The sequence below is a fragment of the Salvelinus fontinalis genome, chromosome 29 (assembly GCF_029448725.1).
Source record: "Salvelinus fontinalis isolate EN_2023a chromosome 29, ASM2944872v1, whole genome shotgun sequence".
NCBI lineage: Eukaryota > Metazoa > Chordata > Actinopteri > Salmoniformes > Salmonidae > Salvelinus > Salvelinus fontinalis.
This window is the reverse complement of record NC_074693.1, coordinates 11,076,014-11,101,234: the sequence shown is the minus strand read 5'-3', so window position 1 is coordinate 11,101,234 and position 25,221 is coordinate 11,076,014. Positions and strand designations below refer to the sequence as shown.

Here is a 25,221-nt window from a genome sequence, read left to right as displayed (position 1 = left end):
ACACCACTTACTACAACAACTGCACATTTCCATGTTATTTTCTGATATTGTTCACATGTTGTGGAAGCCATCTGCTGTGTTTCCAGCTCTAGGCATCAATAGTTCACTTCTAGCTTGTCAATGAAAGATGACTTTCAAAATAAAATAAATAAATAAAAAATTGTTATTTTGTTTGTGTTTAATATTGTGTATTCTGAACTATGTAACTCCTATCTTCTGATCATTCCCTCATAATCTCCCAGATATCGTCTTTGTAAATATACCACGTTTTTGCATGTCAGAATCATGTAATTACACATGAATAGCAGTTACTTTTGGGTATGTCCATTTAGGCGGAAATCAAAATGTTGCCATTACATCTAAGAGGTTAATTAAATCATCGGTGTAATTTCTCTTCAAATGCGATTTTAGGAAGAGAGGAATTTGTCGGTCCAGCGATGTTTCTGTTAGGCCTACTGCTGCAGCACATGCAAGACTATGGCCACCCAATTGATACAAATATATTTCTGTCAGGTAAACTTACTTTGTAGTTAGCATTTCATTGAGAAGGTTTTTGGGGAACGTCTATGTCTACGGACAAGATGGTTATCATTAGCCTAGGAGCATCGCTAACTGGCTACATAAGGAGTGATAGACAAATGGGCACAGACACAGACAAGACATTAATTGAAATTAATTGGCTGATATTGTGTTACGTTTTGGCATTTTAAACCAATAGTGGCTAGCCAGGGGTGGGATGTCAATGTGGCTTTGGTTGGATAGCAGGGAGCTTTATGTTTGTGACAGTTAAAGATGGGACACATGAGAAGAAAAAAAACGGAATTGCTTGGCAAGCTGCTAATAGGTGGGCTGCGATCTACTGGAAGCTCACCGTCTACCTGTTGGAGACCCCTGTTCTAGAAGTTTCTCTGGTCTCCACAGAGTCCGGGAATATTGCTTTTAGTTATTGTGCCCGTAGCGCCTGGAACGTATTGAAGGAGAACTGCACTTGTTTTGATTGATGTGTAATTCTGTCTGCCGCTTTTGACTGTGATTTGTTGTAATTGTACATTTATAGTGTTGTATTGAGACTCATCATGTTGATGTATTGTTCCCAGGGCCCCCTTGTAAATGAAACCCTGGTCTCAGGGGGTTTCCCTTGTAAATGTAACCCTGGTCTCAAGGGGTTCCCCTTGTAAATGTAACCCTGGTCTCAGGGGGTTCCCCTTGTAAATGAAACCCTGGTCTCAGAGGTTCCCCTTGTAAATGAAACCCTGGTCTCAGAGGTTCCCCTTGTAAATGAAACCCTGGTCTCAAGGGGTTCCCCTTGTAAATGAAACCCTGGTCTCAAGGGGTTCCCCTTGTAAACTAAACCCTGGTCTCAAGAGGTTCCCCTTGTAAATGAAACCCTGGTCTCAAGAGGTTCCCCTTGTAAATGAAACCCTGGTCTCAGGGGGTTCCCCTTGTAAATGAAACCCTGGTCTCAAGAGGTTCCCCTTGTAAAAAATAAACACATAGGACTTTGCCAGATTTTTTACAATGGAACAAATCATCCAGCCCTTGATTAATTTTTTGTGCTATTTCATCTCACCTCACTGAATGTAATTTGAGCATGCAGAAATGTTTTTTATTTTTTTTATATATATATATATTTATATATATATATATATATTTTTTTTTTCTGGGGGGTGGATCAGCTTAATATTGCGGAAAGAATGTTGCTTCCAATGTAATTGTCTGCATCATTTCCAATCCCCCATATTTTTTTGGGTAAATATATATATCCATTCACGTATGCATACATATACACATATATACATACATACACATACCTACAAAGACATACATACTTTTTTTAAAGAGTATACCTTTATTATTATTCCCCGCAAACCCTACCACCCAATTGGAGTAAACTGATAAACATTTCTGTTTTTACCTTCAATTTATACATCTTATACACATTTTACAGACACAGTCTACTTTATAATAGTTCTCTCTTGTTTGTTCTTAGTCCTTCCTCTATTTCTGTTGTCCATCCAGTTTGATTTCCACTTGTAACTGTGCTATTTCACAATAGCTCCGCACCTATACACATTTCACAGATCCCGTATGCCCTACATTGTTTATCTTGTTATTAGTCCCACCCTTCAGCTCCACTCAACCTTTCCCATCTATCTTCCAACATCATCCATTTCGGATTTTTATTTGCCATATATTTTTCAACTGTGCTGTGATGCTTCACAAAAGATTTGAATCTTCCTATTCTCATAGCTTCCACGGATTGTAAATTAAAAATAAACATTTTTGCTAAAATAATTATTATATTATTGATTGATTGACTATGGCTTTTCAAATCCCCCAGTATTGCTATCTGTAGCGTTAGTTCTACGCAAATGTTGCAATTCTTCAACCATTCCTGGACCTGTGACCAAAAACGAGCTACATGCGGACAATACCAAAATAAATGGTCTAATGACTCTGCCTCCTCACAGCAGAATCTACAGAGCTGGTGTCACGCCCTGGCCTTATTATTCTTTGTTTTCTTGATTATTTTAGTTAGGTCAGGGTGTGACATGGGTAATGTTTATGTTTTGTTGGTTTTGGATGTTTATTTGGTAAAGGGGTTATGGGGTGTAAAATATGGTTTTGTGTTTAGTGTAGATGTCTAGCGTTGTCTATGTTGGTGAGTGATCTAGAAGAGTCTATGGTTACCTGAATGAGTTCCCAATTAGAGACAGCTGATGTCGGTTGTCTCTGATTGGGAGCCTTATTTAGGGTAGCCATAGGCTCTCATTAATTGTGGGTAATTGTCTATGTAAAACGTTTGTAGCCTGTATGTATGTGCACAACGTTTGTAGCTTCACGGTCGTTTTGTTATTTTGTATAGTTTGTATTAAGTGTTCGTCTTTCATTTAAATAAATTCATTATGACTGCATACCTTGACGCGTATTGGTCCGACCCATGCTTCTCCTCTTCAGACGAAGAGGAGGAGAACGATCGTGACAGAATTACCCACCATAGGACCAAGCGGCATGGAAGGCGGCAACAGGACCTAACCACAAAGGATTTCTGGACATGGGAGGAAATACTGGATGGTAAGGGGCCTTGGGATCAACCTGGAGAATATCGCCTCCCTCGTGAAGAGCTGGAGGCAGCGAAAGCCGAGAGGAGGCGATATGAGGAGGCAGCACGGAGACAAGGCTGGAAGCCCGTGAGTACAACCCAAAAATTTCTTGGGGGGGGCCTAAAAGGGAGTGTGGCGAAGTCAGGTAGGAAACCTGCGCCTACTCCCTGTACTTACCGTGGAGAGCGGGAGTACGGGCAGACACCGTGTTACGCAGTAGAGCGCACGGTGTCTCCTGTACGCGTGCATAGCCCGGTTCGGTACATTGCAGCTCCACGTATCGGCCGGGCTAGACTGAGCGTTGAGCCATATGTCATGAAGCCGGCCCAACGCATCTGGTCACCAGTGCGTCTCCTCGGGCCGGCGTACATGGCACCAGCCTTACGCATGGTGTCCCCGGTTCGCCTACATAGGCCGGTGCGGGTTATTCTACCTCCCCGCACTGGTCAGGCGACGGGGAGCATAGAACCAGGTAAGGTTGGGCAGGCTCGGCGTTCAAGGGAGCCAGTACGCCTGCACGGTCCGGTATTTCCGGCGCCACCTCCCCGCCCCAATCCAGTACCACCAGTGCCTCCTCCGCGCACTAGCTATATGGTGCGTGTCTCCAGCCCTTTACCACCAGTGTCTAAACCACGCACCAAGCCTCCTGTGTGTTCCCAGAGTCCTGTGCGTCCTGTTGCTGCTCCCCGCACTAGCCCTGAGATGCGTGTCCCCAGCCCGGTGCCACCAGTCCCGGCACCACGCACCAGGCCTACAGTGCGCCTCAGCCGGCAGGAGTCTGCCGTCTGCACAGCATTGACTGAACTGCTCGTCTCCCCAGCGCCATCTGAGCCATCCGTCTCCCCAGCGCCATCTGAGCCATCCGTCTCCCCAGCGCCATCTGAGCCATCCGTCTGCAATGAGCCTGCAAAGCCGCCCGTCTGCCATGAGCCTGCAAAGCCGCCCGTCTGCCATGAGCCCACTGAGCCGTCCGCCAGACAGGAGCCGCTAGAGTCGCCAGCCAGACAGGAGCCGCTAGAGCCGTCCGTCAGACAGGATCTGCCAGAGCCGCCAACCAGACAGGATCTGCCAGAGCCGCCAACCAGACAGGATCTGCCAGAGCCGCCAACCAGACAGGAGCAGCCAGAGCCGCCAACCAGACAGGAGCAGCCAGAGCCGCCAACCAGACAGGAGCAGCCAGATCCGTCAGCTAGCCATGAGCAGCCAGATCCGTCAGCTAGCCATGAGCAGCCAGATCCGTCAGCTAGCCATGAGCAGCCAGATCCGTCAGCTAGCCATGAGCAGCCAGATCCGTCAGCTAGCCATGAGCAGCCAGATCCGTCAGCTAGCCATGAGCAGCCAGATCCGTCAGCTAGCCATGAGCAGCCAGATCCGTCAGCTAGCCATGAGCAGCCAGATCCGTCAGCTAGCCATGAGCAGCCAGATCCGTCAGCTAGCCATGAGCAGCCAGATCCGTCAGCTAGCCATGAGCAGCCAGATCCGTCAGCTAGCCATGAGCAGCCAGATCCGTCAGCTAGCCATGAGCAGCCAGATCCGTCAGCTAGCCATGAGCAGCCAGATCCGTCAGCTAGCCATGAGCAGCCAGATCCGTCAGCTAGCCATGAGCAGCCAGATCAGTTAGCCAGCCATGAGCAGCCAGATCCGTTAGCCAGCCATGAGCAGCCAGATCTGTCAGCCAGCCATGGGCCGTCCCTCAGTCCGGAGCTGCAGTCCCTCAGTCCGGAGCTGCAGTCCCTCAGTCCGGAGCTGCAGTCCCTCAGTCCGGAGCTGCCATTCCTCAGTCCGGAGCTGCCCCTTACCCTGGTGCTGCCCCTTACCCTGGTACTGCCCCTGACCCTGGTACTGCCCCTGACCCTGGTACTGTCCCTGACCCTAGTACTGCCCCTGACCCTGGTACTGCCTCTTACCCTGGTACTGCCCCTTAGTCCGGAACTGCCCCTGAATGCAATGGGGTTAAGGTGGAGGGGGGTCGTTCGGAGGAAGCCTAGGAGGTGTTTAGGTACTGTGGTGACGTGGGGACCGCGACCAGAGCCGGAGCCGCCACCGTGGATGGAAGCCCACCCAGACCCTCCCCTAGACTGTGTATGGTGCGCCCGGAGTTCGCGCCTCAAGGGGGGGGTTATGTCACGCCCTGGCCTTATTATTCTTTGTTTTCTTGATTATTTTAGTTAGGTCAGGGTGTGACATGGGTAATGTTTATGTTTTGTTGGTTTTGGATGTTTATTTGGTAAAGGGGTTATGGGGTGTAAAATATGGTTTTGTGTTTAGTGTAGATGTCTAGCGTTGTCTATGTTGGTGAGTGATCTAGAAGAGTCTATGGTTACCTGAATGAGTTCCCAATTAGAGACAGCTGATGTCGGTTGTCTCTGATTGGGAGCCTTATTTAGGGTAGCCATAGGCTCTCATTAATTGTGGGTAATTGTCTATGTAAAACGTTTGTAGCCTGTATGTATGTGCACAACGTTTGTAGCTTCACGGTCGTTTTGTTATTTTGTATAGTTTGTATTAAGTGTTCGTCTTTCATTTAAATAAATTCATTATGACTGCATACCTTGACGCGTATTGGTCCGACCCATGCTTCTCCTCTTCAGACGAAGAGGAGGAGAACGATCGTGACAGCTGGGAAGATTGTATCCCCCATATATATAACATTCTATTAGTTGCAAGAATTTTGTACAATAATTTAAATTAAAAAATTCGAAGTTTTGAATCCTGCGTTGTTTTGCGTATCAATTCATAAACCATGTGCCATGGAATGGGTACATCGAAAATCTCTTCCCAACTATTTTGCAATTTATATGGCATGGCTGTAAGTTTTTTGGTCCTTAAATGAAATTGGTATATGTTTTTATTTATCACACTTTTCTTTAACCATTTATGTTCTTTAATATTAGGCCGACATACAAGTTCCTTACTTTTATCCCCTTCCACCTGCCTCTTCCATTTTTGTGGTAATGCTGCAATTAATTGGTTGTAATTTTGGGTAGAGCAGACATTTCCATATGTCTGTGTTAGCTGCATGTGTGACATTACTCCACCAGTCCTATTTATGATATCATTCACAAAAATTATACCTTTTTTAAACATTTCTTCGATAAATACAGTTTTTTTATCAATTACTATATTTGAATTTAACCACAAGATTTGTTGTACTATTTGTTCCGTCCTTTCAGGTGGATTAAACTGAAATTGCAACCAACTTTCTAAGGCTTGTTTAAAAAATAAAGATATTTTGGAGATTATTTCGTTTTCAAGCAACCGAAAGTGAGCAGGTGTAATCTGAATAAAGGGAAAAAGGCCCTTCTTGAACATAGGATGAGACATTCGTACCAATCTACTAGAGAACCAGTTTGGATTTAAGTATAACTTTTGTATGACTGATGCCTTTAGTGAGAGGTCTAATGCTTTAATATTTAATCATTTCTGCCCTCCGAATTCATATTCATTATATAAATAGGCCCTTTTAATTTTATCTGGCTTGCCGTTCCAAATAAAATTGAATATTTTTTGTTCATATAATTTAAAAAGCAGGTCACTAGGTGTAGGCAAAACCATAAGCAAATAGGTAAACTGTGATATGATTAAAGAGTTAATCAGGGTGATTTTCCCACAAATAGACAGGTATTTTCCTTTCCATGGTAGCAAGATCTTATCTATTTTTGCTAAATTTCTATAAAAATGTATTGGAGTGAGATCATTTCTTTCTTTTGGGATTTGTATACCGAGTATGTCCACATCACCGTCAGACCATTTAATTGGTAAACTACATGGCAATGTAAAATGTGTATTTTTTAGTGATCCAATACGTAATATGGTACATTTATCATAATTTGGTTTTAATCCAGAGAGGATAGCAAATGTATCTAGATCCTCTAAGAGGCCGTGGAGAGATTCTAGTTGTGGTTTTAAAAGAAAACATGAATCATCAGCGTACAATGACACCTTAGTTTTTAGGCACTGGATTTCTAATCCCTTAATATTAATGTTTGATCTAATTTTAACAGCTAACATTTCGATGGCAATAATAAATAGATATGCCGATAGTGGACAACCTTGTTTTACTCCTCTAGATAGTTTAAAACTTTCTGAGATGTAGCCATTATTTACTATTTTACACCTAGGGTTACTATACATAATTTTTACCCATTTTATAAGAGATTCCCCAAAATTGAAATATTCTAGGCATTTATATATAAACTCCAGTCGTACTTTATCAAAAGCCTTTTCAAAATCAGCTATGAAAACCAGGCCTGGTGTCCCCGATATTTAGTCCATGATTAATTTAATCAGATGTGTTAGTACTGGGCTAGAAGAAAAGCCTGCACACCCTGTGTTTCGCCACATTGAGAGGCCTGTCCTGACAGAGTCTCCAGCATGTGAATACATGACCTTCTTTCTCAGAGATTGTGTTCTTCTTATTTAAATTAGGTGGGGGGGGGGGATCTATTTGATTTGATCAATTGACTATTAGTTGACAGATCATTGTCTATAAACCCACAATACTTTTGGGCTCCTGAGTGGCGCAGCGGTCTACAGCACTGCACCTCAGTGCGTCACTACAGACTCTGGTTCGATTCCAGGCTGTATCACAACAGGCCGTGATTGGGAGTCCCATACGGCGGCGCACAATTGGCCCAGCATCGTCCGGATTAGAGTTTGGCCGGTGTAGACCGTCATTGTAAATAAGAATTTGTTCTGACTTGCCTACTCCTCTCTCTCTCCTCTCCTCTCCTCTCTACCCTCTCCTCTCTCTCTTTCTGGCACATAGAGACCTCTGATGCAGTGTTTCTTACTTTGAAGGAGGGACGATTTGAGAGGCAGGACTTATATAAGGGTCTTAGTACTCTCCCCCACACATTCTGCATTAAGGAACACATTCTAGTAATACTTCTTGAGAGAGAGAGGCTGGCTGGCGAGACAGAGCAAGAGAGAGACAGGAGAGAGAGAGGCTGTACATAGAGAGGGACGAGAGAGAGACGAGAGGGACAGAGAGAGAGAGAGGGACAGAGAGAGAGAGGGACGAGAGAGAGAGAGAGGGACGAGAGAGAGAGAGAGGAACGAGAGAGAGAGGGACGAGAGAGAGAGAGAGAGGGACGAGAGAGAGAGAGAGAGGGACGAGAGAGAGAAAGAGGGACGAGAGAAAGAGAGAGGGACGAGAGAGAGAGAGCGGGACGAGAGAGAGAGAAAGAGGGACGAGAGAGAGGGACGAGGGACAAGAGAGATGGGGATGAGAGGGACTAGAGGGGGAGAAAGAGAGAAGAGAGAGAGAGAGAGAGAGAGAGGGACGAGAGAGAGAGAGAGAGAGAGGGACGAGAGAGGGACGATGATCTGCTGCTGTTTGCTGATGATCTGCTGCTTCTGTCCCCAACCAAGGAGGGCCGCACCTATATCTTCTGCACAGATTCTGCCAGACCTGGGCCCTGACAGTAAATCTCAGTAAGACATAAATAATGGTGTTCCAAAAAAGGTCCAGTCGCCGGGACCACAAATACATATTCCATCTAGACACTGTTGCCCAAGAGCACAGAAAAAACGATATATACCTTGGCCTAAACATCAGCGACACAGGAATCTTCCACAAAGCTGTGAATGATCTGAGAGACAAGGCTAGAAGGGTATTCAATGCCATCAAAAGGAACTTAAAATTCGACATACCAATTAGGATCTGGCTAAAAATACTTGAATCAGTCATAGAGCCCATTGCCCTTTATGGTTGTGAGGTCTGGGGTCCGCTCACCAACCAAGAATTCACAAAATGGGACAAACACCAAATTGAGACTCTGCATGCAGAATTCTGCAAAAATATCCTCCGTGTACAACGTAGAACACCAAATAATGCATGCAGAGCAGAATTAGGCCGATACCCACTAATTATCAAAATCCAGAAAAGAGACGTTAAATTCTACAACCACCTAAAAGGAAGCGATTCCCAAACCTTCCATAACAAAGCCATCACCTACAGAGAGATGAACCTGGAGAAGAGTCCCCTAAGCAAGCTGGTCCTGGGGCTCTGTTCACAAACACAAACAGACCACACAGAGCCCCAGGACAGAAACACAATTAGACCCAACCAAATCACGAGAAAACAAACAGATAATTCTTTCCAATGTGTCAAGTAATTAACAAAAAAAACAGAGCAAACTAGAATGCTATTTGGCCCTAAACAGAGACTACACAGTGGTAGAATACCTGACCACTGTGACTGACCCAAACTTAAGGAAAGCTTTGACTATGTACAGACTCAGTGAGCATAGTCTGGTTATTGAGAAAGGCCGCCGTAGGCAGACCTGGCTCTCAAGAGAAGACAGGCTATGTGCACACTGCCCACAAAATGAGGTGGAAACTGAGCTGCACTTCCTAACCTCCTGCCAAATGTATGACCATATTAGAGACACATATTTCCCTCAGATCACACAGATCCACAAAGAATTAGAAAACAAACCGATTTTGATAAACTCACATATCTACTGGGTGAAATACCACAGTGTGCATCACAGCAGCAAGATTTGTGACCTGTTGCCACAAGAAAAGGGCAACCAGTGAAGAACAAATACCAATGTAAATACAACCCATATTTATGTTTATTTATTTTCCCTTTTGTACTTTAACCATTTGCACATCGTCATTCTGCCCCTGAATAAGGCAGTTAACCCACTGTTCCCCGGTAGGCCGTATTGAAAATAAGAATTTGTTCTTAACTGACTTGCCTAGTTAAATCAAGGTTAAAAAAAAGATAAAAATCAACAACACTGTATTTATACATAATATGACATTTGTAATGTCTTTATTCTTTTGGAACTTCTGTGAGTGTAATGTTTACTGTTCATTTTTATTGTTTATTTCACTTTTCTATATTATGTAGTTCACATGCTTTAGCAATGTTAACATATGTTTCCCATGCCAATAAAGCCCCTTGAGAGAGAGGCTGAACGTAGAGAGGGACAGGAGAGAGAGAGAGAGAGAGAGAGGCTGTATGTAGAGAGGGGCAGGAGAGAGAGAGAGGGGCTGTACGTAGAGAGGGACAGGAGAGAGAGAGAGAGAGAGGCTGTATGTAGAGAGAGAGAGACAGAGGGGCTGTACGTAGAGAGGGACAGGAGAGAGAGAGAGAGGGGCTGCACGTAAAGAGGGACAGGAGAGAGAGAGGGGGGCTGTACGTAGAGAGAGACAGGAGAGATAGAGGGGGCTGTACGTAGAGAGGGACAGGAGAGAGAGAGAGGCTGTGTGTAGAGAGGGACAGGAGAGAGAGAGAGAGAGAGAGGGGCTGCACGTAAAGAGGGACAGGAGAGAGAGAGAGGGGCTGTACGTAGAGAGGAACAGGAGAGAGAGAGAGGGGCTGTACGTAGAGAGGGACAGGAGAGAGAGAGAGAGGAGCTGTACGTAGAGAGGGACAGGAGAGAGAGAGAGGGGCTGTACGTAGAGAGGGACAGGGGAGAGAGAGAGAGAGGGGCTGTACGTAGAGAGGAACAGGAGAGAGAGAGAGGCTGTATGTAGAGAGGGACAGGAGAGAGAGAGAGGGGCTGTACGTAGAGAGGGACAGGAGAGAGAGAGAGAGAGGGGCTGTACGTAGAGAGGGACAGGAGAGAGAGAGAGAGAGAGAGGCTGTACGTAGAGAGAGACAGGAGAGAGAGAGAGGGGCTGTACGTAGAGAGGGACAGGAGAGAGAGAGAGAGAGGGGCTGTACGTAGAGAGGGACAGGAGAGGGAAAGAGGGGCTGTACGTAGAGAGGGACAGGAGAGAGAGAGAGAGGGGCTGTACGTAGAGAGGGACAGAAGAGAGAGAGAGGGACTGTACGTAAAGAGGGACAGGAGAGAGAGAGATGGGCTGTACGTAGAGAGGGACAGGAGAGAGAGAGATGGGCTGTACGTAGAGAGGGACAGGAGAGAGAGAGATGGGCTGTACGTAGAGAGGGACAGAAGAGAGAGAGAGAGGGCCTGTACGTAGAGAGGGACAGGAGAGAGAGAGAGGGGCTGTACGTAGAGAGGGACAGGAGAGAGAGAGAGAGGGGCTGTACGTAGAGAGGGACAGAAGAGAGAGAGAGAGGGGCTGTACATAGAGAGGGACAGGAGAGAGAGAGATGGGCTGTACGTAGAGAGGGACAGGAGAGAGAGAGATGGGCTGTACGTAGAGAGGGACAGAAGAGAGAGAGAGAGGGGCTGTACGTAGAGAGGGACAGGAGAGAGAGAGATGGGCTGTACGTAGAGAGGGACAGAAGAGAGAGAGAGAGGGGCTGTACGTAGAGAGGGACAGGAGTGAGAGAGGGGCTGTACGTAGAGAGGGACAGGAGAGAGAGAGATGGGCTGTACGTAGAGAGGGACAGAAGAGAGAGAGAGAGGGGCTGTACGTAGAGAGGGACAGAAGAGAGAGAGAGAGGGGCTGTACATAGAGAGGGACAGGAGAGAGAGAGATGGGCTGTACGTAGAGAGGGACAGAAGAGAGAGAGAGAGAGGGGCTGTACGTAGAGAGAGACAGGAGAGAGAGAGAGAGAGGCTGTATGTAGAGAGGGACAGGAGAGAGAGAGAGAGGGGCTGTACGTAGAGAGGGACAGGAGAGAGAGAGAGGGGCTGTATGTAGAGAGGGACAGGAGAGAGAGAGAGAGAGGGGCTGTACGTAAAGAGGGACAGGAGAGAGAGAGAGGGGCTGTACGTAAAGAGGGACAGGAGAGAGAGAGGGGCTGTACGTAGAGAGGAACAGGAGAGAGAGAGAGAGAGAGGGGCTGTATGTAGAGAGGGACAGGAGACAGAGAGAGGGGCTGTATGTAGAGAGGGACAGGAGAGAGAGAGAGAGAGGGGCTGTACGTAAAGAGGGACAGGAGAGAGAGAGAGGGGCTGTACGTAAAGAGGGACAGGAGAGAGAGAGGGGGGCTGTACGTAGAGGAAAAGAAGAGGCCTACAGACAGAGTGGATGCCTGAATGTGCTGAAGGGAGGGAGGTAGGGGGAAGAGGGCGGGAGGTGGGGGGAAGAGGGCGGGAGGTAGGGGGAAGAGGGCGGGAGTGGGGAGCTCCTCTGAGTGGTTCCTTCTGCTTGCGTAGCACTCTCTCTGTTCTGTTCTAAACACGTTACACGTGGTGCTTCTTACTCAGTCTCGCTCCCCTTCTCTCTCTCTCCTTCTCTCTCTCCTTCGCTCTCTCCTTCTCTCTATCGCTTTCTCTGTTCCTTCACTCTTGTCCTGAATTCCAGGGAGACGTCCTCACGGTCATCAGAGGAGCGGATGAAAACTGGATTGAAGGAAAGCTGGGAGATAAAGTTGTCATTTTCCCTCTCCAGTTCCCTGAGGTTAGTCTATCCCGTCCCTATCTGTCTACGTAGTGTATAGTGAGAGGACCATGCGGTCAGATATCATCAACGTTGTGATACCTACCCTCTCAGGACCCTATATATTGGTATTATGTAATAAAGTCTTTACTGTAATGTGGTTAATACTGGCTCAGTGCTGGGGCATTACTTTGATTCCTCTCAAATCTCTCCTCTTTGATTCATACTTAAATGTCAGGCCTTCTGCACTGCAGTGTACTGAGGCGGATAGAGCAGATCCTACTCTCCCTACTGAGTCTGGCTCAAATTGATCCCTGATCCCTATAAAGTGCACTACTTCTACCAAGAGCCCTCTTCTCTTTCCTCCTTTCCTATATGCCACTCTTCTGTTCTATATTTAACCTTCCTTTCTTCTATCTAACACTCTCTTTCCTCCTCTTCTTTCCTCTCCTCCTCCTCTTTCCTCTCCTCTTTCCTCGCCTCCTCTTTCCTCATGTTTCCTCTCATGTTTCCTCTCCTCTTTCCTCTCCTCATCTTTCCTCTCATATCTCCTCTCCTCTTTCCTTTCCTCTTTCCTCTCCTCTGCTTCCCTGCTCGCCTGCTCTGCCTGTGTAGCAGCATCACTCTGCTCCACTCTGCCTCCTGCTTGTCTCAACATCCGTCACGACTGACTGCCTGTCTCAACGAGGGCTTTTCTGCCTGCCTGCTTGCATGACTGCCTAGAGAGCCTAGAGAGCCTAGAGAGCCTAGAGAGCCTAGAGAGCCTAGAGAGCCTAGCCAACAAGTGCAACATGACAGCTAAGGAGTGAGAGAATAAAGGCTTCTTTTAAACAGCTGCGTCACAGATCAGAAATGACCACAGTGGTGATCCAAGGGATGGCAGGTAAAGTGTCTGAGAGAGGGAGAAGGAAGAGGGAGAGGGAGGAGGGAGCGGGAGAAGGGAGAAGGAGGAGGGAGGAGGGAGAAGGAGGAGGGAGCGGGAGAAGAGAGAAGGAAGAGGGAGAGGGAGGAGGGAGCGGGAGAAGGGAGAAGGAGGAGGGAGGAGGGAGAAGGAGGAGGGAGCGGGAGGAGGGAGAAGGAGGAGGGAGGAGGGAGAAGGAGGAGGGAGGAGGGAGAAGGAGGTGGGAGAAGGAGGAGGGAGGAGGGAGAAGGTGGGAGCGGGAGGAGGGAGAAGGAGGAGGGAGGAGGGAGAAGGAGGAGGGAGCGGGAGGAGGGAGCGGTAGGAGGGAGAAGGAGGAGGGAGAAGGACGAGGGAGCGGGAGGAGGGAGAAGGAGGAGGGAGGAGGGAGAAGGTGGGAGCGGGAGGAGGGAGAAGGAGGAGGGAGGAGGGAGAAGGAGGAGGGAGCGGGAGGAGGGAGCGGTAGGAGGGAGAAGGAGGAGGGAGAAGGAGGAGGGAGCGGGAGGAGGGAGAAGGAGGAGGGAGGAGGAAGAAGGAGGAGGGAGCGGGAGGAGGGAGAAGGAGGAGGGAGAAGGAGGAGGGAGGAGGGAGAAGGAGGTGGGAGTGGGAGGAGGGAGAAGGGAGAAGGAGGAGGGAGGAGGGAGAAGGAGGAGGGAGCGGGAGGAGGGAGAAGGAGGAGGGAGGAGGCAGAAGGAGGAGGGAGAAGGAGGTGGGAGCGGGAAGAGGCAGAAGGAGGAGGGAGGAGGGAGAAGGAGGTGGGAGCGGGAGGTGGGAGCGGTAGGAGGGAGAAGGGAGAAGGAGGAGGGAGAAGGAGGGAGGAAGGAAGGAGGATTTCCTCTCTGTTTATGATCAACAGTTTCACAGGGAGATTAGGAGTGTGGGTTCTCTATGTTTGTTCTCTCACTTTCTCTGTCTCTCGGTCTCTCTGTCTCTCGGTCTCTCTCTGTCACTCGGTCTCTCAGTCTCTTGGTCTCTCAGTCTCTTGGTCTCTCCCTGTCTCTCCTTGTCCCTTGGTCTCTCCCTGTCACTCGTTTCTCCCTGTCTCTCGGTCTCTCACTCTCTCGGTCTCTCACTTTCTCATTCTCTCAGTCTCTCGGTCTCTCGGTCTCTCACTCTCTCGGTCTCTCACTCCCTCATTGTCTCTCTCTCTCTCTCTCTCTGATCCTGTAATGTGCTTCTTCTCTCCTAGCCAATCACAGCGGCAGCAGCCAAGCTTCTGGAGGGAAATACCTGGAAGGGGAGTGACTTCCCGGCTGGATCTCGCCCACGGATCAGGAGTGAGAGTGGGTTTAGCAACAGCGGGACCGGTTACTCAACAAACCCAAACTGGACAACCTGCTTCAGGGCGCCCCAGAGCCCCACGAAGACCCCCAATATTTCTGCTCTCAACCCCCCCACCATCACCCAGGAAAAAACGCAACGAGCTGCTAATATCAACAGTGTGTACCAGCCGACCCAGGGGCAGGGTCAGCCACCCAGCGTTAGTGCCCTCAACAGCCTGAACCTTCAGGGTGACCAGAGCCAGCCGTCCCACCCCTCCGCCCCCCCTGCTAATCACAGCTCCTCTAACCGCTCAGGCTCAGGTGTGACCTCCCAGCGCGTGAAGCGAAGCACTGGAAGACATCTGTCACAAAAGGTGAGTCCTCAGATGTGTGTGTGTGTTTGTGTGTGTGTGTGAGTGTGTAGGGGAGCGTAGAGGATTTGGGTAAAGCTTCAAGCCATTTACTCTGTTGCTTAGTGTCTTGATGTTGACTTTGTGCTTCCTACATAGTAAGATCTGGTTTGCTTTTGTTATATTCTTCCTCTTTGGAATTCCCCTAAAAACTGTCTCTCTATTGCTGTTGTCTCAAGATCTCTGTGGAATGCTAGAGTTTTCATCGACTAGAGAGAGAACACTTCCCCACCCCTCTCCTCCTCTCCTTATCTCCTCCTCTCCTCTCCTCATCTCCTCCTCTTCTCCACTCTCTTCTTTCTCTCGGTTTTCCTTTCATATCCATATCTACACTCTTTTCAGACTAACTAGTCCTGTAACACAGGCTGTTTTCAGACTAACTAGTCCTTTAACACAGGCTGTTTTCAGACTAACTAGTCCTGTAACACAGACTGTTTTCGGGATAACTAGTCCTGTAACACAGGCTGTTTTCAGACTAACTAGTCCTGTAACACAGGCTGTTTTCAGACTAACTAGTCCTGTAACACAGGCTGTTTTCAGACTAACTAGTCCTGTAACACAGGCTGTTTTCAGACTAACTAGTCCTTTAACACCGGCTGTTTTCAGACTAACTAGTCCTTTAACACAGGCTGTTTTCAGACTAACTAGTCCTGTAACACAGGCTGTTTTCAGACTAACTAGTCCTGTAACACAGGCTGTTTTCGGGATAACTAGTCCTTTAAGACAGGCTGTTTTCAGACTAACTAGTCCTGTAACACAGGCTGTTTTCAGACTAACTAGTCCTGTAACACAGGCTGTTTTCAGACTAACTAGTCCTGTAACACAGGCTGTTTTCGGGATAACTAGTCCTTTAAGACAGGCTGTTTTCAGACTAACTAGTCCTGTAACACAGGCTGTTTTCAGACTAACTAGTCCTTTAACACCGGCTGTTTTCAGACTAACTAGTCCTTTAACACAGGCTGTTTTCAGACTAACTAGTCCTGTAACACAGGCTGTTTTCAGACTAACTAGTCCTGTAACACAGGCTGTTTTCGGGATAACTAGTCCTTTAAGACAGGCTGTTTTCAGACTAACTAGTCCTGTAACACAGGCTGTTTTCAGACTAACTAGTCCTGTAACACAGGCTGTTTTCAGACTAACTAGTCCTGTAACACAGGCTGTTTTCGGGATAACTAGTCCTTTAAGACAGGCTGTTTTCAGACTAACTAGTCCTGTAACACAGGCTGTTTTCAGACTAACTAGTCCTTTAACACCGGCTGTTTTCAGACTAACTAGTCCTTTAACACAGGCTGTTTTCAGACTAACTAGTCCTGTAACACAGGCTGTTTTCAGACTAACTAGTCCTGTAACACAGGCTGTTTTCGGGATAACTAGTCCTTTAAGACAGGCTGTTTTCAGACTAACTAGTCCTGTAACACAGGCTGTTTTCAGACTAACTAGTCCTGTAACACAGGCTGTTTTCAGACTAACTAGTCCTGTAACACAGGCTGTTTTCGGGATAACTAGTCCTTTAAGACAGGCTGTTTTCAGACTAACTAGTCCTGTAACACAGGCTGTTTTCAGACTAACTAGTCCTGTAACACAGGCTGTTTTCAGACTAACTAGTCCTGTAACACAGGCTGTTTTCAGACTAACTAGTCCTGTAACACAGGCTGTTTTCAGGATAACTAGTCCTTTAAGACAGGCTGTTTTCAGACTAACTAGTCCTGTAACACAGGCTGTTTTCAGACTAACTAGTCCTGTAACACAGGCTGTTTTCAGACTAACTAGTCCTGTAACACAGGCTGTTTTCGGGATAACTAGTCCTGTAACACAGGCTGTTTTCAGACTAACTAGTCCTGTAACACAGGCTGTTTTCAGACTAACTAGTCCTGTAACACAGGCTGTTTTCAGACTAACTAGTCCTGTAACACAGGCTGTTTTCGGGATAACTAGTCCTTTAAGACAGGCTGTTTTCAGACTAACTATTCCTTAAAGGATCATTGAGTCAGAGGAGAGTCAAGGGCTGCATCCCAAATGGCAGATGGAGGGAGTGAATGATAGATAGATGGATGGATGGAGGGAGTGAATGATAGATAGATGGAGGTATTGGAAGATGGAGGGAGTGAATGATAGATAGATGGAGGGAGTGAATGATAGATGGATGGAGGTATTGGAAGATGGAGCAGAGTGTATAGGAAACAGCAGGGAAGCTGTATAGGAAACAGCAGGGAAGTTGTATAGGAAACAGCAGGGAAGCTGTATAGGAAACAGCAGGGAAGCTGTATAGGAAACAGCAGGGAAGCTGTATAGGAAACAGCAGGGAAGTTGTATAGGAAACAGCAGGGAAGCTGTATAGGAAACAGCAGGGAAGCTGTATAGGAAACAGCAGGGAAGCTGTATAGGAAACAGCAGGGAAGTTGTATAGGAAACAGCAGGGAAGCTGTATAGGAAACAGCAGGGAAGTTGTATAGGAAACAGCAGGGAAGCTGTATAGGAAACAGCAGGGAAGCTGTATAGGAAACAGCAGGGAAGCTGTATAGGAAACAGCAGGGAAATTGTATAGGAAACAGCAGGGAAGCTGTATAGGAAACAGGAGGGAAGCTGTATAGGAAACAGGAGGGAAGCTGTATAGGAAACAGCAGGGAAGCTGTATAGGAAACAGCAGGGAAGCTGTATAGGAAACAGCAGGGAAGCTGTATAGGAAACAGCAGGGAAGCTGTATAGGAAACAGCAGGGAAGCTGTATAGGAAACAGCAGGGAAGCTGTATAGGAAACAGCAGGGAAGCCCAGATTCCAATCAGAGTGGTTGGTAGGAGGCCAGGCTTCCATGAAGCTGATGAGTAGCAGTCTGAAAGGACATAGCATGGTCCTGCTGTGGTCTGGCCTGGGAGATGGAATACATCTGTGTCCAAAATGGGACCCTCTACCCCTATATAGACCAGGGCTCTGGTCAAAAGTAGTGCACTATGTAGGGTGCAATTTGGCGTGGAGACACAGACAGGAAGGGGTGCTCAACGATGCTTCCCAGGTGCTCAGTTAGCAGAGGAGATGGAGGGGACAACAACCTTGACCTTTACTTGGTGTACCATAAACATATTAGCCACAAACATCATCTGGACTGCTGATACAGACTTCTGTACAGCACTTCCAGATATTAGCTGATGTACGAAGGGCTATATAAAATAAACTTGATTTGATTTGATTTGATAACGCATTAGCTACGCAGCTACGCTAACTCAGGTGCAAGTACCTACTTGTGTGTTATGTTGTGCCTGGTCCCAGATAAAGAAATGAATCCTCTACTTTTTAACCCTAAATGATGCTGTACAACTACACTATGCTGTGTAGTCATAGTCATTTCAAAGCAGGTTATTCTGAGGCTTGTGCTATGTCATTATTACCAACACAAAAACCTGCAGAGATTTAATTTCAAACCTCAGGGCTCTAAGCTGACCTTTTTTGTATACTGAACAATAAATATAAATTCAACATGTTAAGTGTTGGTCCCATGTTTCATGAGCTGAAATAAAAGATCCCATATGTTTTTTCCCCATATACACACAAATCTTATTTCTCTCAAATGTCATGAACAAATCTGTTTACATCCGTGTTAGAGAACATTTCTCCTTTGTCAAGATAATCCATCCACCTGACAGGTGTGGCATATCAATAAGCTGATTAAACAGAATGGTCATTACACAGGTGCACCTTGTGTTGGGGACAATAAAAGGTCACTTTATATTATGCAGTTTTGTCACACAACACAATGCCACAGATGTCTCAAGTTTTTATTGTCTAATTGGCATGCTTAGTGCAGGAATGTCCACAATAGAAAATTAAATGTTAATTTCTCTACCATAATGTCGTTTTAGAGAATATTGCAGTATGTCCAACCGCCCTCACAACCGCAGACCTCATGTAACCACGCCAGCCCAGGACCTTCACATCCGGCTTCTTCACCTGTGGGATCGTCTGAGACCAGCCACACGTACAGCTAATGAAACTTCAGAGTATTTCTGTCTGTAATAAAGCTGGAAGGTTGCTGGAACAAATCCCAGAGCTGACAACGTAAAAATCTGTCGTTCTGCCCCTTAGCAAGGCAGTTAACGCACTGTTTCTTGGGCGCCAAAGACGTGGATGTCGATTAATCTGTTAAGGCAGCCCCCCGCACTTCTGTGATTCAGAGGGGTTGGGTTAAATGCGGAAGACACATTTTAGTTGAATACATTCAGTTGGACAACTGACTAGGCATCCCCCTTTCCCTTTCCCCTTTGTGTGGAAAAACTAATTCTGATTGGCTGGTCCTAGCTCCCAAGTGGGTGGATCTGGCTCCCAAGTGGGTGGGCCTATGCCCTACCAGGCCCACACATGGCTGCTCCCCAGCCCAGTCATGTGAAATCTATAGATTAGGGCCTCATTTATTTATTTCAATTGATTTCATTATATGAATTGTAACTCATTAAAAGGAATTTAGGAACACCATTTTTTTGAGGTGGGAGATATGAAAGCTAGAATCCTTTTTTTTAGGTACACTGATACTCCAGGTCGCACAGCAAAATATTTAGCCATTCTTTCTCTCTAGTATTGAAATATGATCAAAATATGTATGTTAAAAACAACCTGATTGATTATAAAAAACTTTTGACATGTTTCTACAAACTTTACGGATACTATTTGGAATTTTCGTCTTCCCTTCATGACTGCTGGAGCCTGTTGATTTCTGAACATAACGCACCAACCAAATGGAGGTTTTTGGATATAAAAATAATATTTATCGAACAAAAGGAACATTTATTGTGTAACTGGGAGTCTCGTGAGTGCAAACATCCGAAGATCATCAAAGGTAAGCGATTAATTTTATTGCTTTTCGGACTTTCGTGACCAATCTACATAGCTGCTAGCTGTTCGTAATGTTTTGTCTAGTGATCGATAAACTCACAAACGCTTGGATTGCTTTCGCTGTAAAGCATATTTTCAAAATCTGACACGATAGGTGGATTAACAAGAAGCTAAGCAGTGTTTTGGTATATTTTCACTTGTGATTTCATGAAAATAAATATTTTTTGTATTTTCTTCGAATTTTGCGCGCTGCAATTCAGCGGTTGTTTACGAAAATGATCCCGTTAAAGGGATCCGTGCACCAAGAGGTTTTAAATAGAAACATCACTGCTCTACCCTGCAATTATACATGTCAGGGAGGGAGAGAATCATGAAGAAAGTGCAGAGGTAGACTCATGCTCTCAGGCAGGGATAAAGAGGAGGAGGAGGAGGAGGAGGAGGGTCCAGAGCACCCCTCTGTCTCTGTGTTGATCCCTCACAGGAGGAGGAGGAGGAGGAGGAGGGTCCAGAGCACCCCTCTGTCTCTGTGTTGATCCCTCACAGGAGGAGGAGGAAGAGGGTCCAGAGCACCCCTCTGTCTCTCTGTTGATCCCTCACAGGAGGAGGAGGAGGAGGAGGGTCCAGAGCACCCCTCTGTCTCTCTGTTGATCCCTCACAGGAGGAGGAGGAAGAGGCGGAGGAGGAGGAGGAGGGTCCAGAGCACCCCTCTGTCTCTCTGTTGATCCCTCACAGGAGGAGGAGGAGGAGGGTCCAGAGCACCCCTCTGTCTCTGTGTTGATCCCTCACAGGAGGAGGAGGAAGAGGAGGAGGAGGAGGAGGAGGGTCCAGAGCACCCCTCTGTCTCTCTGTTGATCCCTCACAGGAGGAGGAGGAGGAGGAGGAGGAAGAGGAGGAGGAGGAGGGTCCAGAGCACCCCTCTGTCTCTCTGTTGATCCCTCACAGGAGGAGGAGGAGGAGGGTCCAGAGCACCCCTCTGTCTCTCTGTTGATCCCTCACAGGAGGAGGAGGAAGAGGAGGAGGAGGAGGAGGGTCCAGAGCACCCCTCTGTCTCTCTGTTGATCCCTCACAGGAGGAGGAGGAAGAGGAGGAGGAGGAGGAGGGTCCAGAGCACCCCTCTGTCTCTCTGTTGATCCCTCACAGGAGGAGGAGGAGGAGGAGGAGGAGCACCCCTCTGTGTTGATTCCTCACATGATGACGATGGTGAGTCACTCTGTAGAGTCAGTTATGTAACATAACCTCTCATCTCTCTCCTCTCTCCCTCTCTTTCTCTCTCATTCCCAATCTCTCTCTCTCTCTTTCTTTCCCTCTTTCTCTCCCTCCCTCCCTCCCTCTCTCATCTCTCTCTCTCTCCCTCCCTCTCTCATCTCTCTCTCACTCCCTCTTTCTCTCCCTCCCTCCCTCTCTCATCTCTCTCTCACTCCCTCTTTCTCTCCCTCCCTCTCTTATCTGCCTGAGAGCTCCTTCCTCTTCACTGAGCAGGTAATACTCCTTCACATTGCTGTGCCAATAATAGCAGACAAGCCTAGTCCTGCATGCCCTTCGTTCCTTCCTTCCTTCCCACCCAGCTAAACAGAAGGAGGTTGTTGATGTTACGAGTGTTTTCTTCCCACCTCAGCACTAAGTTGTGATGTCATGATGTTGATGGTGGTATTATAGGAAGTAAGGAGGTAAGGATGTAAAGGAAGTAAAACAATCTTTAACGTTGCTGTTTATTTAACGTTAATGTTGTACAGTACGGGCTTCATAATCAGAGAACCAGCATTACCAACGTTATCAACATGTCAACAACGGCTACAAAATGCTACGAGGCTGTCTGTGGAGAACAGTTTATTTATTGCCCTGTTTCTTTGCCAGATCTGATTTGTGTGAGTCACGTTTCGGATGACAACCAAAGGGAAGAGGAGTTGGCGTATGAAGCACAAACAAACAGATCTGTGCTAACAGTCACTAACAGTTTAACAGTTGCTAAGAAGGTACCTGCTGCTAACAGTTGACTTGTTGTGTGTTGCTGGAGATGGTATGAGTTTCGGTTCAAGTGCTGAGACAGTAGGAACACCCTGCCAGGCTGTGTATCTAGAGGTGTGATGCTAATAGCCTGGGTCTGGAACACCCTGCCAGGCTGTGTATCTAGAGGTGTTATGCTAATAGCCTGGGTCTGGAACACCCTGCCAGGCTGTGTTTCTAGAGGTGTGATGCTAATAGCCTGGGTCTGGAACACCCTGCCAGGCTGTGTTTCTAGAGGTGTTATGCTAATAGCCTGGGTCTGGAACACTCTGCCAGGCTGTGTTTCTAGAGGTGTGATGCTAATAGCCTGGGTCTGGAACACCCTGCCAGGCTGTGTATCTAGAGGTGTTATGCTAATAGCCTGGGTCTGGAACACCCTGCCAGGCTGTGTTTCTAGAGGTGTGATGCTAATAGCCTGGGTCTGGAACACCCTGCCAGGCTGTGTTTCTAGAGGTGTGATGCTAATAGCCTGAGTCTGGAACACCCTGCCAGGCTGTGTATCTAGAGGTGTGATGCTAATAGCCTGGGTCTGGAACACCCTGCCAGGCTGTGTTTCTAGAGGTGTGATGCTAATAGCCTGGGTCTGGAACACCCTGCCAGGCTGTGTTTCTAGAGGTGTGATGCTAATAGCCTGGGTCTGGAACACCCTGCCAGGCTGTGTATCTAGAGGTGTTATGCTAATAGCCTGGGTCTGGAACACCCTGCCAGGCTGTGTTTCTAGAGGTGTGATGCTAATAGCCTGGGTCTGGAACACCCTGCCAGGCTGTGTATCTAGAGGTGTTATGCTAATAGCCTGGGTCTGGAACACCCTGCCAGGCTGTGTTTCTAGAGGTGTGATGCTAATAGCCTGGGTCTGGAACACCCTGCCAGGCTGTGTTTCTAGAGGTGTGATGCTAATAGCCTGAGTCTGGAACACCCTGCCAGGCTGTGTATCTAGAGGTGTGATGCTAATAGCCTGGGTCTGGAACACCCTGCCAGGCTGTGTTTCTAGAGGTGTGATGCTAATAGCCTGGGTCTGGAACACCCTGCCAGGCTGTGTTTCTAGAGGTGTGATGCTAATAGCCTGGGTCTGGAACACCCTGCCAGGCTGTGTATCTAGAGGTGTTATGCTAATAGCCTGGGTCTGGAACACCCTGCCAGGCTGTGTTTCTAGAGGTGTGATGCTAATAGCCTGGGTCTGGAACACCCTGCCAGGCTGTGTATCTAGAGGTGTTATGCTAATAGCCTGGGTCTGGAACACCCTGCCAGGCTGTGTTTCTAGAGGTGTGATGCTAATAGCCTGGGTCTGGAACACCACTATGTAGTGTTTACAGAATGACAACGCTGTTAACCACAAACCATTACAACAGGATGAGGAGGATGGAGGAGGAGAGGGAGTCGGAGGAGGAGGGGAGAGGAGAGGGAGAGAAGAGAGAGAGAGGACAGGGAGGAGGAGGAGATCTTCAACATTTTCCCCAAGAATCTGCTGATATTGAGTGGAATCCATGCGACCCTCAACTTTAACAAGATTCCCAGTACCGGCACTGGCCACACAGCCCCACAGCATGATGGAACCCCCACCAAATTTGACTGTGGGTAGCAAGTGTTTTTCTTGGAACACTGTGTTCTTTTGCCGCCATACATAATGTCCCTTGTTATGACCAAATAATTCAATCTTTGTTTCATCAGTCCACAGCACCTTATTCCAAAATGAAGCTGGCTTGTTCAAATGTGCGTTTGCATACCTCAAGCGACTCTGTTTGTGGCGTGAGTGCAGAAAAGGCTTCTTCCGCATCACTTTCCCATACAGCTTCTCCTTGTGCAAAGTGCGCTGAATTGTTGAACGATGCACAGTGACACCATCTGCAGCAAGATGATGTTGTAGGTCTTTGGAGGTGGTCTGTGGGCTGTTTTTGACCGTTCTCACCATCCTTCGCCGTTGCCTCTCCGATATTTTACTTGGCCTTCCACTTCTGGCCTTAACAAGAACTGTGCCTGTGGTCTTCCATTTCCTCACTATGTTCCTCACAGTGGACACTGACAGCTTAAATCTCTGCGATAGCTTTTTGTAGCCTTCCTCTAAACCATAATGTTGAACAATCTTTGTTTCCAGGTCATTTGAGAGTTGTTTTGAGGTCCCCATGTTGCCACTCTTCAGAGGAGAGTGAAAGAGAACAACAACTTGTAATTGGCCACCTTAAATAACTTTTCTCATGATTGGATGCACTTGTCTATGAAGTTCAAGGCTTAATGAGCTCACCTAACCAATTGTGTGTTCCAATTAATCAGTGCTAAGTAGTTACAGGTATTCAAATCAACAGAATGACAAGGGTGCCCACATTTTTGCATTGCCTATTTTTCACATCTGATTTAATTTCATACAACTTAATATTGCTACACTAAAAATCTTTGTCTGGACAATACCCAGTACTCAGCTTTTATTAGAAAATGAATGGCATGCCACTGTGATCATTTTCTGTGACGACAGAGTAAATTATTATGCAGCCTCAGAGGGGTGCCCAAACTTTTTCATACAACTGTATATCTAGACTTCTTGTTTTCTGTATACAAATTAAAAAAGGCAAAGACATTATTCTTAATTGATTTTTCTTAATAAAAAAAAAATGGAGGCCTATTTGTGCAAAACAAATGGACAACACAAATGAACACACACCCACACGTCTATTCTATTGTTTAGGAATGTTGACCACTAACTGTTTGAATATGAAATTTATATAATCGTTTTGATTGAAAATGTATTAATATAGTTCATTTGTTGTTATAATTAAAACAGCCTGTGGTTATTTGCTATTAGATTGACAGAATGACACAACTACAAACACATTAGCCTACAGATGGCCTGAACATAACTTTTTTGAATGCACTTTAATTATCCAATGTCACACTGACTGATGGCGAGGTGAAGCCCAAAGCACTGCAGGCGGGTCCAGTTGTTCAAGCGCAATGCTTTAATCTTGTTGCCCCCGCTGTCAGTTGTCATGCACACCTGTCGGTCTTCGCTCATCTTCCACGATGCCAGAGTCTTTGAGACCCTGGGCTATTACTTCACCCGTATGATCATCAGGGAAGTAAGACGTCTGGAGGCAGACATTTTGCATTTTCCAGTCTTCATTTACGTAGTGGACTGTCAAACTTAGGTGTGGCTCTGACGTTCTGCTCGACCATAGATCGTCTGTGGTGGGGAAAAAATAAACACTGGCCAGTGTTTCTGGGCGATAAACTCGACATATCGCCCAGCCCTAGTCTGAAGTGATGTGTCGTTGACATCCTGGTCAGAACAGCCAGTTCCTAGAGTCTGAAGTGATGTGTCGTTGACATCCTGGTTAGAACAGCCAGTTCCTAGAGTCTGAAGTGATGTGTCATTGACATCCTGGTCAGAACAGCCAGTTCCTAGAGTCTGAAGTGAAGTGTCGTTGACATCCTGGTCAGAACAGCCAGTTCCTAGAGTCTGAAGTGAAGTGTCGTTGACA

At 46.9% G+C, this 25,221-nt stretch overlaps 1 protein-coding gene across 1 annotated transcript in view; it reads left to right on the top strand.

The window, feature by feature from the left end:
* The window catches only part of LOC129827208 (E3 ubiquitin-protein ligase SH3RF1-like), an 82,346-nt gene that overhangs the window by 40,254 nt on the left and 16,871 nt on the right, over positions 1-25,221 (top strand). Inside the window, exons 4-5 of the mRNA XM_055887947.1 lie at positions 12,282-12,377; positions 14,444-14,890. Coding sequence (XP_055743922.1) covers positions 12,282-12,377; positions 14,444-14,890 — 543 coding nt within the window. The remainder of the gene's footprint in view (positions 1-12,281; positions 12,378-14,443; positions 14,891-25,221) is intronic.